Source organism: Carassius auratus, unplaced genomic scaffold (assembly GCF_003368295.1).
Source record: "Carassius auratus strain Wakin unplaced genomic scaffold, ASM336829v1 scaf_tig00023533, whole genome shotgun sequence".
Lineage (NCBI taxonomy): Eukaryota > Metazoa > Chordata > Actinopteri > Cypriniformes > Cyprinidae > Carassius > Carassius auratus.
In genome coordinates this window covers 1-18183 of record NW_020525277.1, presented here as the reverse complement: position 1 = coordinate 18183, position 18183 = coordinate 1, and the positions used below count along the sequence as shown (strand labels likewise).

General features: G+C 39.3%; 2 protein-coding genes across 3 annotated transcripts; both read left to right on the top strand.

Annotated features, from left to right (window-relative positions):
• The first annotated feature begins 227 nt into the window (after positions 1-227).
• Positions 228-7052, top strand: LOC113077903 (arginine and glutamate-rich protein 1-A). Of its 2 annotated transcripts, none has more exons than XM_026250168.1 (5): positions 228-361; positions 455-741; positions 2367-2592; positions 4748-4831; positions 5881-7052. In XM_026250168.1, the coding sequence occupies exons 2-5, from the start codon at positions 458-460 to the stop codon at positions 6043-6045; spliced, it is 759 nt and encodes a 252-aa protein (XP_026105953.1). In that variant the 5' UTR covers positions 228-361; positions 455-457; the 3' UTR covers positions 6046-7052. The 2 variants fall into 2 exon arrangements, with proteins under 2 accessions (XP_026105953.1, XP_026105954.1); XM_026250169.1 differs by having other exon boundaries at positions 231-741; positions 5881-6048; positions 6079-7052.
• A 4136-nt stretch (positions 7053-11188) lies between these two features.
• Positions 11189-17612, top strand: LOC113077905 (ephrin-B2a; the record flags this gene model as incomplete). Its single annotated transcript, XM_026250170.1, is given in 2 exon segments — positions 11189-11319; positions 17330-17612. A coding segment is annotated over 1 exon segment (235 nt), but the record flags the coding sequence as incomplete, so codon positions are not given.
• Positions 17613-18183: the final 571 nt, after the last annotated feature.

Here is an 18183-nt window from a genome sequence, read left to right as displayed (position 1 = left end):
TAATTTTGCATATTCAATGTGGACAGTGACCTTTTCATTTGTCAAAATATACAGCGTTGTGTAGAACTAAAATACTGTGAGGCATCCAGTTGTTTGGGGGAAAAGGCTTCAGCTTTGTAGTCATCGACGGCGTTTTGTGTGAAAGATCATCAAGATACCTCAGCTTCCGCAGACTCCAGTCTCCTCGTGTTGCTCACTCACTCGGAATCAACCCGGAAATTTCCGAAAAGAGCCGAACCCGTTGCATTCTGGGAAAAGGAAGACTGGAGGCGGTCGCCATATTGTTTGGTTCCGCAGATTCACTGTAGCAGAAAACAAAAAAAGTTCTGATTAAACGAGCTTTTATTCAACAATTACACAGGTAACCGTCACATAATATTACACGAGGTCGCTGCAGACCGTGCTGCATTCATAAAACCCTCTTTAGCGGTGTCCGTCGGATTTATTCGTGCAGGAGATGGGTCGCTCCCGGAGTCGCAGCACGTCCCGGTCCAAACACTCAAAACACAGCCGCAGACGGAGCCGCTCCAGATCCAAATCCAGCAAGAAAAGGAGCAAGTCAAAGGAACCGAAGAGGAGCAGAAGGTCCCGCTCGAGGTCAGGCAGCAGGAGGGACAGAGGTGGCTCACCCCCCGACCGAACCGACATGTTCGGCCGAGCACTGAGCAAGAGACACAACGACGAGAAACAGAAGAGAGAAGAGGAGGAGAGGAGACAAGAGATAGAGAGACAGAGGAAGATGTAAGACATCTAACGTTATATGTCATGATACTCGTGTGTGTGTGTGTGTGTGTGTGTGTGTGTGTGTGTGTGTGTGTGTGTGTGAGAGAGAGAGAACATTTTAAGAAGTGCCAGCACTGTATGGAGATGCCGCCTTACTCAATTCTGTGTCTATGACGTGTCGCTTAGTCTGGACAACACCATCACTTAAGTTAAATGCTTCAAATATCAACTCTTTGTTGTTTAATATTGATAAGAACCTAACAACGTAGCTAGTGTGCAAAAAGTGACATGTTTCATGTTACCAGTCTGTATTCAGTGAGCTTTCATCGCTCTGTGGACTCTCATAGACAGCTGTCACACATCAGGTCATCTCATCACTGAGATCTGCTGGCCATGTCAGATGATACGTCTTTGTATCTATCACAGATTGTTGACATCTCTCTTTTGTGATTGGGGACCACCGGTATAATGTTAAGAGTTTGTGGAAGAGAAGGAAAGGTGGTTTCTAGTGAAAGAACAGGAAGAGACGTGCTGCAGCCCCAGGCTTGAGCTTCAACCCGAATACATTGTGACCGCATTCAGGGTGTTTTAAAACTAAAAGAGAGCCCCTGGATCAAGTTACGTGACACTGAGATCAAATCAAAAGTTGGCTGCTGTTTGTTTGATTTTTGTTTTGGCTCTGGGCAATGTTATGGTCACTTGGTTCAGTATTGTGTCTGTGTTTTGTGTTCCTTCTTAAGGCCAGGTGTGACAGCTTGCTCTCCTCTAATGGTTTAGTCATGCTTAAAATGTAAATAAAGTTGAAACATGTTTTTGTAATCAATGCCCCCCCCCCCCTTTAAGCGGCATACTTTCATATGGGTTTATGATGTCAAAATGTGCCAGCCCAACGTATTTTGTTTTAGAATTGTGCAGTTCACAGGTGGAGCCTACCAGTAACATCTGCCTCTTCTTCAGGGATCAGCAGTGCATTGTGTGCAATGCAGAAAGTAACACTTGAACCTCTGTCACAATTGGTTTAAAAAAATATGCAAACTATGTTTCACAAATTGAGCCTAGTATGATTGCATTTAAAATTTGATAGCATCAGCAATATTTGGTTGAAATTGAAAATTATAAATGAATTACCCAATCAGTATGTTTTGCTGTGTTTATGTGTGTGTGTGTGTGTGTGTATATATATATATATATATACACACAAGTATGGTAATAACTATAATTTATGTCTATAATTGTAAAATTTTCTTTGTAAAAAAAACATTTTCTCAAGAAATAATTAACAAATAAATAAAATAGTATTACATTTAAAGTAAATATTAAATGAAGTATTGTTTTAGCTATTATTCTACTTTAATTATTTGAAATGAAAAAAAAAAAATGGAAAGTTATAACTTAAATTATAGTTAAGTTATAGTTGTATATAACTGAAGTATTTAGAATCAATATTGCATCGGTGGCCAGTGACAATTATGTCAGAGCAAAGAAATACTGGCCTGATTGTGCAAACATATTACTTCCTTACTGTCAGCCCTGATTTTGATTAGTTGTTCTTCACTCTTTATATACATGTATACATATATACATATATGCTTCTGCCAGTGAAACTGCAATGTTTGATTCTTTCTTTCTCGTATCCTCTACAGCCGTCAGCAGGAGATTGAGGAGCGTCTGATTGAGGAGGAGACCGCGAGGCGCGTGGAGGAGCTGGTAGCACGGCGTGTAGAGGAGGAGCTTGAGAAGCGGCGTGATGAGATTGAGCATGAGGTGTTACGGCGGGTAGAGGAGGCTAAGCGCATCATGGAGGCACAGCTTTTGCAGGAGCTAGAGAGGCAGAGGCACGCCGAACTGAACGCCCAGAAAGCCAGAGAGGTAACGCTCGGTCGTTCGGAACACAGCGGAGCTGAGCCGCAAACCGCACACCCACAGCCGTGGCACAACCTGGCACTCGTTTCTCCACGAGATAGAGCAGGAGACGCAGGCTAGCTCCATTGATCGGGTGGGGAATAAAATGAATTACAAAATGCGACATTTTCAAGGTGTGATGTGATGCTTGAAGCAGTTCTGTTGAGCTGCTGTCTGGGGAACGCTAATATTTAAGGACATTGGGTATTGGAGTCCATGTTTACTCTATTGACAAGCTCTGCACTTTTTCTGTAATACTTCAATTTTATCGAGTCACCCACACCTAGTGCACTCTCGAGGGTTTCAAGTGAACGTTTTGCCACGGCTGTGATGGACCAATATTATGTTTTCCATCTTTTCTCACCCCTTTTATTTTTCACCCCTACCCTGCTCTTTTCACTCCTCATATCTTTTAGCGTTTTACTGTCACCAATATAAGATGTTTGTCTTCAATAAAACGCTTTTCTTAAAAAAAAAAAAAAAAGGTCACAAGGCCTGTTTTTGTTTATGAGCTTTCAAAGTGAAAGTTCATCATTACACACTTTGATAGGTCTAGCCGTAATTCTGTTTTGGATGTTACAAACACATAAGACCTTTAGTAGCCACTAGACCGCACTTAAATTAGTTAATTAGCTAAATCCATAGCTTGTAATTCCACCCATACCATAAAGGAGGGTTACTGTGCTGTAATTGTAAAGATGCAATGAGTTATGAACGAGAAACTGATTCCATTCCAGAAGCACACACAGAATCCAGCAGCTCAGCACTAATAGGGTTAGATATGTGCCCTCCTTCTGTACATTTTAGATTTGTGCCCATCATCTGTAGCCCTGGTAATGAACCATTAAATTAATCTTATTGTTGATGATTTTGTCTTCAATTGCACTATCAATCACAAACAACGCTCTACCTTTCCCTTTATTGCTCATCCATTTCTGTCATACATGTTTTATATTTATTAATTGCTGATTTGTTTTTTGTTTTTCATAGATTTCTAACATTTTATTTTTTCTTTGACTTCCGTTTTGACGTCGTTTAAAAGTGCAGTGTTTTAAATGTACTTATGTGTCCTCACGATTTGCTTTTCCTCAGGAGTGCTGCCGTACGGGTACACACACACACACACACACACACACCACACACACACACACACACACAGACATACACACACACAGACACACATTACTACATCCACACTCAGTCAACGCTACTCTACCATTGAGCCTTAGATGCCAACACATCACTGTTTTTGTTTTCAAACAAACTCTTCTAATGAATGATCCAACCTTTGTGTTTTTGCAGTCTTTAACATCGTTTAACGTTAATAGCCTGACGTCCCCACACGGTAATGTTGTATGATTAACATAATTCATTTTCCTGGACTGTGCTATATATACTGCATGTGGTGTTGCTGTGTAAGAGCACTAGCTCGTGCTAGCAGCTCAGAAATTTTTAAAGGGGAGGTGCTGCGCTGTCCAGGACGGGACACACGGAACCAGGCAGTAAATACTCACCCCTTTAATCAGCAGTTGTGTAGGTACAGTACAAAGTCAAAGGAGAAAGGCGTAGGTATACGAGCATTGGTGAGCCACTACTATTCACTCTCTCCTTTATTTAAGTTAATCTTTCTTTGTCTCTCTCGTTTTCTTTTGAAATTTTTGCTTATGGATGCTGATAAAATATAAAAGCGAGAGAGAGAGAGAGAACAAGCTGATTTTTTTTTTTCCTTTCATCTACAATCGAATGAGATTCTTCGTTAGTTGTCGATGTGTTGTCTATACATACCAGTTCTGGATGGATGTAAATGAATGCATAAATGGATGTTTGGATGATTGTATTTACATATAACGTGGCGGGGATTAAAGGTGTGACTGAATACATTCGTGGGTGGGTTTTTGTGCTCATTGTTGCATACATAGAGGTTAGCTTCAAACATTTGATGCTGCAGAGCAGAATGTGAAATGTGGAGTGTGTGTGAAAGCGTATGAGAGTGTGTGAGTGTCGCTGGCTGGTTCCAGTTTGTGTGAATGTAGACGTGTTTGAGTGTGCAGCTGGGTTTATGGGGACTTATTTCTGTGGATTTGTCTCCCCGCCCTAACATGTCACCATATCACTCCTTTAGATGGAAGAAAAATCCAAACGAGAGGAGCTGGAGAGAATTTTGGAAGAAAACAACCGAAAGATTGCTGATGCTCAGGCTAAGCTGGTACTTATTCCTATGTTTTATTTTGACAGCAAAGCAGAAAAAACAAGAACAAAAACCAAACAAATAATAAAAATAGGTTCACAAAACAAAAATTCAACTTAATAGAGTATGCGCTCTATGGGGGATATTTATCAAGTATTTATATTTGTCTACACGAAAAGTGTCTTTTTGTTATGCATGACAAGGTTACCACAGAAAATCAGAAATTAGGGTCACAACAGATTTGAACTTCACTATTACCATGGCCAAAATAATTTACAAAAATAACATTATATATATATATATATATATATATATATATATATATATATATATAAACTTTAAGTTGTCTATTTTACACATTACATGTACTTACTATTAGGTACATGTAGCATGTGTAGTATTAACATGATATCAATCATTAGTGGTATTAACATAAAAAAATAGTTCTATAATAATTCTATAGTGAATAATATTCTCAAATATTTATTTGACTAGAAATCGTTATTTGTGAATGTGATCTGTAAAATATTGTTCTTAGAGTTCTTATCCAATGATACTTACTAATCTGGAATAGTTATGGAAATTAATTGATCCAAAAGGGCCGTAACCCTAATGTACACTGTTCCATGCAGAGATCAAGCCAGTGAATTAATATTAAAGTCCACTGAAAATTGTAATATCTAAAAGACAACTGATGCATGTTTATACATTTCAAGATCATCAGAATTGTGGCCTTTTGTATCTCACTCAAAATGTCCAGAAAATATATATATATACGCCCACGGTTTTGACTTGGTGTTAAGATGAAGTGATTGTGAATCTCTCTCCTGCTTGTGTTGTTGTGGAAGAACCTATCCTCTCTGAAATGTTTAATCTGAACGTTCAAAAGGGCTGCTTGGCAGTGTCCCCATTTTATGTATATGGTAGTTCTGAAAACAATGAACCTAGGTTTTGTTTTTAGTACATATATCCTTTTGTTAATTAAGGTACATTTTAATGTATTAGTGCATCAAAAGATTTAAAGCGTAACTGTTTGTCTTGGCTAATTGCTCATGTGTTTGTTTTAGGCTGAAGATCAGCTACGTATTGTGGAAGAACAAAGGAAGATCCACGAGGAACGCATGAAGCTAGAGCAGGAGAGGCAGAAGCAACAGAAAGAAGAACAGAGGATGATATTGGGGAAGGGCAAGTCCCGACCTCGTCTCTCCTTCACTCTCAAAGCTACAGAGTGACTTCTCTTCTCTCCTCTCCTCTCCTCTCCTCTCCTCTCCTCTCCTCTCCTCTCCTCTCCTCTCCTCTTCTGTTCTCTTTGGATGTGTGCTTCATGTTGAAGTGAATTGGAGTCTCAAAGAAAGGTCTGCCCTGTGCGCTCAACCCTCATAATGCTCTTCGTAAACCCTGGAAAAAATCCTCACGCTTCAAAACCGGACTTGCAGGCACCACCACAGACTTACAGATCAGCTGTCATCTTTTGCTTTTTTTTTTCAGTGTGTTGTATTGATATTTGACACCGTTAAGCTGGATGCACCTTCAGAAACAGGGCATTTCCCCCCCTTTTTAATGGCAAGCAAATAAGAATGAATAAGTGTAAATATTTGTGTATATGAGTGTGTTTGGTTAGTTGATTGGTCAATATATATCAGTGGTTTGAGAGCTCTGTTTGTACAAGCTCAGTTGAACTACTGTTCTTGCGTTCAAAGCATAGGGGAAGTCCACAAAAATATTTGGAAAAATGTAAATTGGCAGACTTTGTTTTGTGCTTATTAGTGAATGTGTGTTGCAAGAGTGTGTTGAAGCATTTGGTATTTTTTAGATTGTGGACTGAACGCCTCAAAACCTAGTTTCTAAAATGCTGCTTAACACATTGTTCTCATAATCACCTGATATGAACTGCGTTTATAGCATTGTCACCTAGACACAATTGTCTTTTTTGATACACCTTACTTAAATCGCTTGTTTTTGAAACGTAGAACATATGTTGCCAGAACTTATTAAGCATTCATAATACAAGCTTTTTGGTGAAAAAAGGTTACAATGTTACAAAGTCTTGTAATGTTTCTAGTGCTCGGTTGGTACCTTAAGGAAATCGGGAATCGCAGGTAAGACTAGTTAGGGTGTGTGTGCGAGCGAGTTTGTGTGTGTATGAGTGTATGCTAGTGTTCTTGTCTCGTGGTAAATTACCCCTTTGCTTGTGAACTGGGACATTTAGTGTGATGACCAATAAATCCCTTGAACACAACATTGCCTGAATCATGTTTTTTGGGCACTCTGCAAACCACAAAGGAGTCTGTTTAGAGCCTCAGTGTCCTCTTCTGAGAATTTGTAACCGTGCTCTTGCTTAACTTGATTGTTTTAATTCTGTATGTATTCTGCAACAAACCAGTCATTTGTTATTTTGTAAGACAATTACAGTAAAATCGAAGCTTAAAAAAATAAAACTACCATCTTTGCAGTTTTATAGTCACTTTAAGTTTAGATTTTGCAGGATTCTAATTCAAGAAAAATAAATTAATATAACTGTTTTACAAAACATCTGAAGTGCAGAATGAGTGTTAGAGGATTTGTAGAGCAATATATATATATATATATTTCCCAAGAAACTGCCCTCATTAAAAAAGGTCTAGTGAGGTCATTCAATGAAAAAGGGTGTCTTTTGTGTTTGTCATGAACAGATGCTGAACCATTACCATTAATTCCTTTTAATTAAGATACAAAATTAAAAAATAAAAACTTATATTAGAATAACACCATTCAATTCTTCAAGAACAAGTTATTTTATTTTTTAAATAATTTTATCATACTTTATGGTTAATAATGGACAGCTTTTAACTGTTGTACAGAGAGCAAATGATTATATTTATAAGTTATTTGTCTTTTCTTTTTAAAAGTTAAATCCCAACAAATACATTAATATAGTATACATTTAGTTTAATGTCACAGTATTCTTTAATAACACTTTTTGATCTCGTAGAATATATAAAATCGTAAAGCATTTAATTTTAAAATCACATTTTCCAACCTATTTCGGTAAAGGACCCAGTAACTGAATTGACTGTAACCCTTATAACCTAATCTGCCTTTCGGTTTTATTTGGGATTCCTCAGCGCGAGGTTACTTCTGGTCGCTGCCTCAGGTTCTCAGGTGGCCTGTGTGGGAAGCTAATGGAAATGTTGGCAAACTCTTCTGTCACAGACGTGCGATTTTTTCGACGAGCCCGCATGATGCAGTCTAGCGTGTGTATTAGTCAGTGTCAGCTTTAACAATGCGGCACTGATGAACGACTGACTGCTGTAACGCCGAGATTCTGCGAGCCCTGCGCGCGCTCAACTCCACTATTCTTTACTGACATGAGTAGCTACAGTTTCAGCGCCAGGCTGAAGTTACAACGGCTGTTATGATCCGTTCAGAAGCGATGCGTAAAGTTTGGCCGAAAATCCGCATTCTTTGCTGTTGTTTGCGAGTGTAGGAAAGCCAGCAGGTGTGTTTTCTCGTAAGTGTAACCTACTGTGTTTGATCAAGCTCCGAGGGAACCACGGGCCGTGAGCTTATTCGCGTGCAACTGAATAAACATCGATCCGACCCTGTGATTTCAAAGAGATGAGAAGTTGCTCAGAGTTTATCTTGAATGTGTTAAACGGTGTTTGTTTTTCATTTACGGAGGAACATTTCGTTTGGGAACATAAAATGTTTAAACTGATAGTGCAAACGGGTCACTTTTAAATATATTTCAGAACTAAAAAAAATGTTCTAAATAAAGAAGCTTGATAAAATAGTTTGTTTCACTTTAATTGCTCGTTTTATAATGTACAGGCTATTCAAGTGCACGTGGATTAAGATTATTGTTAATTTATAAAACTTGTTAAAATGAGTAGCTAGCTATATTTGTTCTAACATTCTAATGGAGCATTCAAGAAAGAGTATATGCTAAAAATTGCACGATTACTTCTTTACCAGGAGACTATCTGTGTTGGTTATTTTTAAGATAGTTCAGGAAATTGCTGTTTCCTTGTTTTCCCGCTGACATGACTTCTTCTTGAATTGTTTTAACTCGTCCTATTGTTTACTTTTGTTTGGTAGTGTGGGAGCATTCTCAGAAACACAATACCATTGCATAAAGTAAATAATTGATTACCTTTGGAGCTCTTTGTAAGTGGTGCTTGAAAAACAGTTATAAAGATTGCCTCTTTAATTTTGCACTTGCAATTTAGTGCTTTGACAAAATATGTCTTTATGTAGCACAAAACAACAAATGTCTAATCTAACCCAATAGATGCACAGATAAATAGACTTCGTAATCAGGCAAACGGCGCTTCTTTGATGTAAAACGTTAATAAACCGCTTCATTAATGCACAGCAATCATTCCGCCTGTGTATTCAGCATGTGTGTTAATTATCGCTTCGATGTGGAATCTGCACGTTTGATGGTCTCTTAAACCAGCAGAGCAATACACAACGATAACAGTAAATGAACGCTGATTCAATTACAGCCCTTGAAAAGTGTGAACGCTTTTCAAGCCGGCTTTTTCTTCACTTGCGTCCTAATTTAGTTTTAGACGCCTATGCTTCCTTATTAAGGCCAGACATGTCGAAAATACATTTAATCAAGTGGTTTACTTCTCCATAACTATATAGTTAAACAGTATGTAGCCTACATAATATAATATTATAATATAGCATCATATAATATAATACAATAAAACATACTATATTACATATTTGTACTTTTTTTTAGTAGTTAGGCTTGTTTTGACTGTTTAGCCTATAGCCTACTATAGTGTATTATTCTTACTTAAATACTTAAATTGGTGCGTTTGTGATAACAGTAGCCTACTGCATTTTACAAATGCATGACAAGTAAAACTGAACTGCATCAACTTTGAGTAATGCACTCTTATAATGCTGTATGAGTAATGTAGGCTATGTCACTATATGGATACTCTGAATTAAATTAAATAAAATTCATGATTGGATATTTTGTCAGTGTAAAATACAAAAATAGTGATTAATTGTTATAATGAACCTTTTTTTAAAATCATACATTAATGTAAGAGGTGTAGTCAGATGTACTTACGCATTTAGTTGGCCGCTAGTGGGCGCTGTTGACTGCTAAATGAATCCCTCACGCATTCAGCTGTCGACCTCAACCTAAATAAACGCCTTTATTTTAAGATTGTTGAGACTTGTGGAACTTGAAATCGACCTTTGTGCATGAAGTGGAACATGGCGATAATTCATTATTTAAATTAACAATGACATTATAAAATATAATAAACAGAAAAAAGTAACATGACATGATTAGGATGCATGTAGCCTAAATTATGTACTTATTAGTACAGTTTGCTGTTTTTCGGTGTAGTTTTTGTATCAGCTGCGGTTATACACAATTTATCCCGAGTTGTCTTTGAAATGCAGAAATGTTATTAATCCTTTCAGAACTCAAATCTGGGTTGGCGACCTGAAGTCCGATATATTCTTCTCCCATTGCTCGACCAGTCGCCAGGCGACCGCTTGATTGACAGGGTTCTCTCCACAGATACCTGTCCAATGAGAGAGCAGGTGGGAGGAGTCAGCGAAAAAACTCGCTCTGACAAATATTCCGTGTTGTAGACGCTCGCAGCTACTTGCAGTAGAGCTTCGCGCAGAGAACTGAGCAGAGTCCCGCGATTCACGCGCACACGGCAGTTCAGTCCGGACCTGCAGGGCTCGAACCGCAGCTGTTCTCTGCTACTGTTGAGGGTTCCACAGCGACCCATGAGAACTTTCATTTGACTTCATCGATTCATTTTGTTTTTATTTTCAGTCATTAGTCATTCTTATTTGCTTCATCCAATAGGCTGCAATTAAGTCATTCTTGCCCATCTTTTCCAAACTGCCTCATTCTTTTTTTGTGGAACTCCGGTGGTTTTTGCCCTCGTTTGACCGCCTGAACGGAATACCTCGCATTTGGATTGGTTCCTGCTTGGTTTATGATCCACACCGGGGGGATTAACTTCATGTCTCAGCGGACATCGAGCACTTCGGCGGCGACGACACGGGTCGCCTTCCTGTGAGGAATGTACGTGCTCCCCACGGCCGGTTGATAGGAGAGTGCTCCACTCAGTCTTATATTTTACCGAATGAGAAACTGCCTGCTGTCCGCGGTGCTGTTCTCTCTCATCTTGAGCAGGACTAATAGAGGAGCAGCTTTTCCCTTCGGGATGGTTCACTTCTAACCGGGCTCCTATTCAGCATTTCTTTTTCTTTTTTATTATTATTATTTTTTATTTACTTTTTCTCCTGGAACAGGGTTATTGATTGTGGATTGTCACAAGGCGCACTCCAACAAGACGCTTTCTTTTTTATAATTAGAAATTCCCGCGGAACGGAATTTGACCTTAACGGTCGTAACGGACCATGGGCGACTCTCTGTGGAGATATTACTTTGGAGTTCTATTCATCGCGTGCAAGGTGAACCTGTCCCGCGCGCTCATCCTGGACTCCATATACTGGAACACGACGAACACCAAGTAAGCTCCATCACTAACTCTCTCTCTCTCTCAGCCCATTAGAGCAATGTTCAGACCCTGGAAGGGTAGGTAAAATTGAGTACGGTAAAGCAGGATAAATGGCTTTGTACAATGTAAAGGCGTTCTTCTGAAAATGAAAATTAATATCAGGTGATGTGGATCATCGAGCTGAGGCGAGACGCGTTGTTTCCACTCAAAGGGGTTTAGAATGTTAATATAAAATATATAGAATAATTAGTCGCATTTTACAGTAATTAATAATTCCCCCGTGCTAACTTGTAAATTTGAGGCAGAATGAAAAATAAATGATAATAGTTTTGAATGGCCCCACAGGACCTCAGGTCATAAATCTTGAAAGGATTTTTACTCACTGTGATGTGATCTGTTTCACGACACAAAATAATTTCCACAAAACAATTAAGGGTAATAGTCAAAAGAGTGACATTTCGTGTTAATATAGACACACATTCATTGTTGAAGTGTTGGTTAAATGTCCAGCTGAGGCATAACGTAATGTTTTATTGGACGGCCTAGGCCCCAAGTCCTTCACCTCAGAAAATGTTTGTGTAATTTTGACCATCGCTATCTGATTTAAAATCATACTCAAACAGTTTTCCACAAACTATCTTTATTATTGTTGTTGTTTTCATTATTTATCCAGGTCGTGGTATAAGCTATTTATTTATTTATTTATTTCTAATGTATTATTTTCAGACTTTACGAAACCCTTTTGCGTAAATACGTGTATATTTCCCTTAACATTTTCTGCTGAAAGCTTTTTCCCCCCTCAGTGACTTTGAAGTCAGTGATAAAAATGTCAAGATGAGCACATGCGTAGCACATCGGCGCTGAATCATGCATTAAAACATCGAAACATCAAATAATGCTGAAATCCGAGGGGTCTCGTGCCCCGCGCGGGAGTCTCGAGTGCTTCGTAGAGCATTCAGCTTTCGCTCTCGGCCCATTTTTATAGAGAAAGACTTCTCTTCTTTTACCCCTGCATGTACAGGGCAAGGGGCAGCATGAATAGACCAAATAACAGGTGTCCCGTGTTGATAATTAGGGTCTTTAGCGCACACAGGTAAAAGAGCGGCTATCTTTAGTCTTCTGGCAGTGTGCGCGAGCGTCCTCAAGCACGTTCATTAATAAGAGTGTAACTGATCTAAAAGGCTTTGCTCTGCATATGATGCGCTGGGATTGAGTTGTCGAGTGGATCGTCGGTCTACTTTACAGAGCTTATTTATTTATTTATTTATTTAGAAGCGCAAAGCGAAATAGGCCTATCAATAAAAATAAATAAATAAATAAAAAAAATCCAAATTATGTTGGGTCTAAATTATCTTGAAAGAGAAAATAGATCAGCTAGTATGGATGTACTATTAAGAAAGAGGCGACTATTCGTTCTAGCTGAAATTCTGCCGTGAGGGGACAAAATGAAGAAGATGACGTGTTGCATTGAGGGATTCAATTTTGCTGAATGTGCTCGTGACCACTGGCCCACTCCACTTAACCTACTTTTACATTGTTCCTGTAAGATAGTCCCTTTTAAAAAAATAGTCTTTAGGGAACTTGAACAATTAAAATGACTAATGTTTTAACTACATTGCAATATGCCATTTTAATTGACGTGGATGAGTGATGAAAAGTCATGGAAAAGTTGTGGCCATGTCTATTATAGTGAATATACATTTTACAGTTTAAATTAAATATTTATATTCCCCCAAATATAGCATGAAGCGCTTTTGTAGAGTAAAATTCTGTTAATTCAAAGAACAGCCTAGTTCTTGGCATACAAATTGAAATCAGTCTAACGATTGCTAAAATATCAAATTTTGAACAATCGTGGAAATTCTTTAAGCGTAAGAGTATTCTAGACTATTCACAGTTTGCCACAGTTCTAAGCGAGCCATGTTCATTACACTTTACACTAAAGATTATGTTTCTGGATGATTATATATGTAAGTACTGCGTAATGGTATTTAGTATGTAATTAAGTTTTTGTTGCGTACTTTGCAATTATTTTAGTTCATTCATTTTGTATATAACTTAGACACTGAATGTGACGTGTCACCACCATATCGATATCTATTGTGACATCTTCATTGATGAAGACCCAAAGCGACCATGAAGTGACCTCCAGCGGCGCGTCTCTCTATTATGTGTCACTGTAAATATGCAGGCCCCATTCTCCAGGCAAGCCGGCGTTCCATGGAATTACTCACTGCGCACATTCCTGCCGTTCTGTCGGGCCAGTTCAACCTATAGTTCTTTGTAGCACAGGACTAAATGGTGATGGCACTGATTGTTAGCGTTGGCGACTGCATTTTTACCACCTGACAAGATAAACAGAGCAAAACGCTGGGACATGGCAGGAGTCTTTCATTCGTTTGCTTTCTTTCTTGCTTGCTTTCTCTTTTTATTTTCTGCATCCAATTATTTCATGGTATGAATTTATTTTTCAGTTTTAGATGAACTGAGGAGAACCTGACTCACGTCTCCAATATCGACTCCATCTTCATTTCAGAAACACAAATACTCAAACAAAAACAACAACTGTTATCTAATCTGAAGATTACAGAGCAATCCCATAGGTATAATGTTTGTGACTAGCACTTCATCTAATGTATCAGTGCTGCATAATAGGAGGGGTGTGCTTAAAATCTGTACTGTACTCCCTGGCCTTCTGCACATGAGACAACCATAAAACTCAATCTCTGAGCGAGTGGATGTGCATGACGGCTGTTTTATTTTCCCGTTGCAAAAATGTGTCAATCCAGTGCGCAGTACTTTTTACCCCTCCACTGCTTTACCTCTGATGCGTCAGGCATGTAAAGACTTTCTCTCTCCCTCTCTTTCTTATTCCTTCTGGCAATCCATTTTGTCGGAGGTGGAGAAACAAAAGCAGTCTGCTCTACACGTTTCAGTCAAAGGGAAGGTTCCCCCCTCTCTTCATTTAGGAGATTACATCGCTTAGCAGGGTTCTGACGGGGGGCACATCCATGGCTTCATACACATGCAGAATATAGCATGGATTGAACCAGGGCCGAGTGGGCCATGAATAATAACTACCCCTTCCCCCCTTCTGCATTTAGGGGTGCAGAAACTTCATGATAGGACTGGCTAAGCGAAAGGCTGTTATGATTTAGATGTTGAGTGTTAACTATTTTCCAAATTTTGTCATATTAGCAGATGGGTGGGATTGTTTTGCCACTGGGAGAGAGGAAAGGGGCTGAGGGAAAAAGTGTGAAATCTAGTCACACAAGTAGATTGGTTAAATTGCATTTGTGTCGCTTTAAAATGTGAGGAGAGAGCAGACGGGGTCTTTTGGGATTATGGATTGAATAGACAAGGAAAACAGGAAAGAATGAAGGGATATAGGGTGACAAAGGGATAAGGCGCCTGTCCTGGTCGATTTGGCCTCTCACCCGAGGCAGGTCTCGGTTGCAAAACATGATGGAGTTTTAAAACCGTGAGATGTCTGTTGATTTCTTTTGTCCTGTGCTTCTTGTCTATGTCTTTCTATGCCCAATAAATCTCCATATTGGTCTGATGATTGTAAGTCAAACAGCCTGTATGCGTCCGTCGCCCAGTTTTGTTTCAGATGTTAGGGTTAAAGCGCTGTGTTCCTATCGGGGCGGGATTAGTCTACTGCTGTCACTGTTGTCACAGCTCGGCCCACACAACTAGAGATTAACACGGAAAAAGAGAGAAAGAGCAAAGCTAATGGACAAAGATTCTTATGCAAAAGCTCCATTTGAAGAAAGCGAGATATATGAAAACAATGGGGAATTGTTTTTTAGATATAGTTTATCAGGAACACGTGTTTGTTTTAGTTTAAGCAGATGAATCCGTATTTTTGACCCCTAAGAAAAAAGAAAAATGAAAAGGGGCAGTAGCAAAAACAAAAACAAAACAGATGTCTTATCCTTTACTCTTTAACGCCTTTCAGACATCCATCCACTCCACCTGTTTCTCAGCTTCAGTTTTAACGTTTATATCGTGCCTTAGTTGCCAGAGCGAGTCCTGAAAGTCTTCTACTCATTAACCGCTGTTAGTGAGTTTCTCTTTTGTCTTGCTTTATTGTCTATGAGCAAGTTTATTTAAAATGGCTTCATTTTGAAGGGCTTTTAGAAAGGCTGCCAAAAATGAATATTTCAGCCTGAGTACAAATGAATGAGTCAAGTGGGAAGAAGACAAAGAGAAAAGATAAAACAGATGCTTTGTGAGTATAAAAAACCGAGATATACGAGGGAAAAAATGTAGATTCACAAAATAAAATTATGGAGAAATGTCCTCGAGTGGCACAGCCGTGTCTGTCTTAGATGTACTGCACATGGTCCTGACCGTTCGCTCTTACACAGACGTGCCGCCTTTTTCGACTTAATGGCTTCTCTGTGTGCAGCTGCAGTCTTGTTAGCAGAATGAGCGGTCTGTTGTTAAACGTGTGCAACCCTTATTCTGTCATTCTTTTCTTTTTCACATTCACATGTCCCAGGATATTTACGACCACTGGGAGAATCACCAAGGCTAAGGTTGGGGGTTTAAATTGTGTCTTTTAGACAAGGATTAAAGCCATTTACAAACATGAGTGTGACCTCTGGCTTTATTTGTTCAACTACACCCCCCCCACAACACTTTTACATCCCGCTTTCTACTCAAAACTAAAACTAGACTGTTTTAACAGCAGCTCCTGTAAAATACAGACAACGGTAAAACACCCTTTTAACAGTAGAATGTGTGTGGTATGGGCTGCGGGGTGACCTTGCATGCCCTGTGGTTTAGGATAATGACTGACTGTGGGCTGCAGCAATGTATATAACAACTAATATGCTGCATTTGCCCTGTCTCTCCATTTAACTGCTCTATTGTATTTACTCATTAAATAGAGGTTAATAGAATTAGGCATGTGATATGATATATATATATATATATATATATATATATATATATATATATTATATATATATACACACACGTGTTGAAAGTAAATAATCTTTACTGTATTAATAGCTTCATGAATAACCTTTAACATCCACAGAATGTTTCCAATGCACAAAAGATCCTTTATGTTGAAAACAGGTTCTTCAGATTATTCAAATGTTTTTCATACCAAAAAATATGTCCACTGAACCCAGAATAGTTCTTCATTAGCATCGTTGTAAAATAAATAAATAAATACATTTCTAAAAAGTGTTTAGCAGTTTACTAGTTGGGAAAACGGAGCAGATTTGTGGTTTTGTAGGTGTGTGTATACACTTTTAAGGTGTGAACATGTTTTACTCTGGGGAATTTACGAGTCTCGCCCTCTTCTATTGAACGATCCCATGGCAAATATTCAAAACACACTGCACACAAATGCGAGCAAATGTTCTTGGCTTTTCAAATAAGCTTGCATAGCGATAAGACACGAGTGAGATAGCGATCCAGTTTCGGCTCGAGAGGATTTGCGTGGCTAGATCTGTCGCACAGATAGTCCTGACAGCTACCCCGCTGCACGTCAACGCACGCCACACACAGCAGGAGCAGCTTTTCCAGCAACTCCTGTTTTAGTCCCTCGAGGCGGATGGCTGGGAGCGTCGCCTGATGTGAGGCTTCTGCGCTTTTTCCTCCTTAGTTTCTCATGACATTCATTTCTTTTCACAGCGCTTGGCATCAGAGAGGACCATTTGCCTTTATTCTTAAGTATGAGCAGCGAGTCAACACCTTTGTCTCAATCTAGCTGCTCCATCGGTTCTTTTCTGGTTTCTCATGAAGCAACTTAAAAACACTCGCACATACAGTTTAGGATCGTTTCACTTATTCTGCTACGTTTTTATGATCCAGATAATTCTTTAGAACCCATTTTATCCTTTATAATCGGTGCTTAATAATTGATCGCTTCCTTTTTCAATTATTGATTAACACTATGCTTCACAATCCAGCATATTTTTGATCCTGAGAGCGGTTTGGATATGATTCATCGTCTATGATGTGTCTCACTCTCTCTTTGCCTCTTGTCTTTCTCTCAAAGGTTCGTGCCAGGACAGGGTCTGGTGCTGTATCCACAGATCGGGATAAGATGGACATAGTTTGCCCACGCATGGAGGGCGGCTCAACAGAAGGAGTGGAGTATTATAAACTCTATATGGTTCCTCTGGAACAGCTGAAGTCCTGTCAGGTCACAAAGGCAGATACGCCTCTACTCAACTGTGTCAAACCGGACCAGGACGTCAAATTCACCCTCAAATTCCAGGAGTTCAGCCCAAACCTTTGGGGCCTGGAGTTCTTCAGGGGGAAAGACTACTACATTATCTGTGAGTATGACAGAGGATATCTGTAAACCACGCTTGCATCACCGTTCTGGTCAATTACGTTTTCTTGGGTTTGTTTATGTGGTTTTAAGTATCGGGAAATGTTGATGTTGCGCGGTGAACTACATTAGCAATGTTTTAGTGAGTCGTGGTGCAAATAATAACACATTTATACCACATTTGCTAGCGTTTGTTTATGTCGGCTGAAATGCTTGTTAGTTCAGAGTTACAGAGACGGAAAGTTTCTGTTTGTGTGTGGCATTTGACCATGAACGCGTATGTACACAAACAATAATGAGTTCTCGTATTCATTTTGTATGGCTTGGTTTTGCATGTGGGTTGAATTTTCACATTTGCGAGAACAATAACAGCTCACCTGGCCTCAGAACTTGCAGTTCAGGCTCAAAGCAAGCTGTATAAACAGCGGGTGGGGTGGAAGAGGAACGCAGGGATCTACCGAATGGAGTAAGGCGGACACACACACACCACACACACACACAACACACACACACACACACACAGAGACTGCTTTGATACACAGCGTCAATCTCATTGCCCAGCCCTGAGCCGTTCT

What these genes read in the sequence shown, in the direction of transcription:
- LOC113077903 (XM_026250168.1), top strand. Translation starts at nt 458, where the DNA reads ATGGGTCGCTCCCGGAGTCGCAGCACGTCCCGGTCCAAACACTCAAAA. An exon ending in ACGCCCAGAAAGCCAGAGAG is followed by an intron (nt 2,593 to 4,747) that starts GTAACGCTCGGT and finishes TCACTCCTTTAG; the next exon opens with ATGGAAGAAAAATCCAAACG. An exon ending in CTGATGCTCAGGCTAAGCTG is followed by an intron (nt 4,832 to 5,880) that starts GTACTTATTCCT and finishes TGTTTGTTTTAG; the next exon opens with GCTGAAGATCAGCTACGTAT.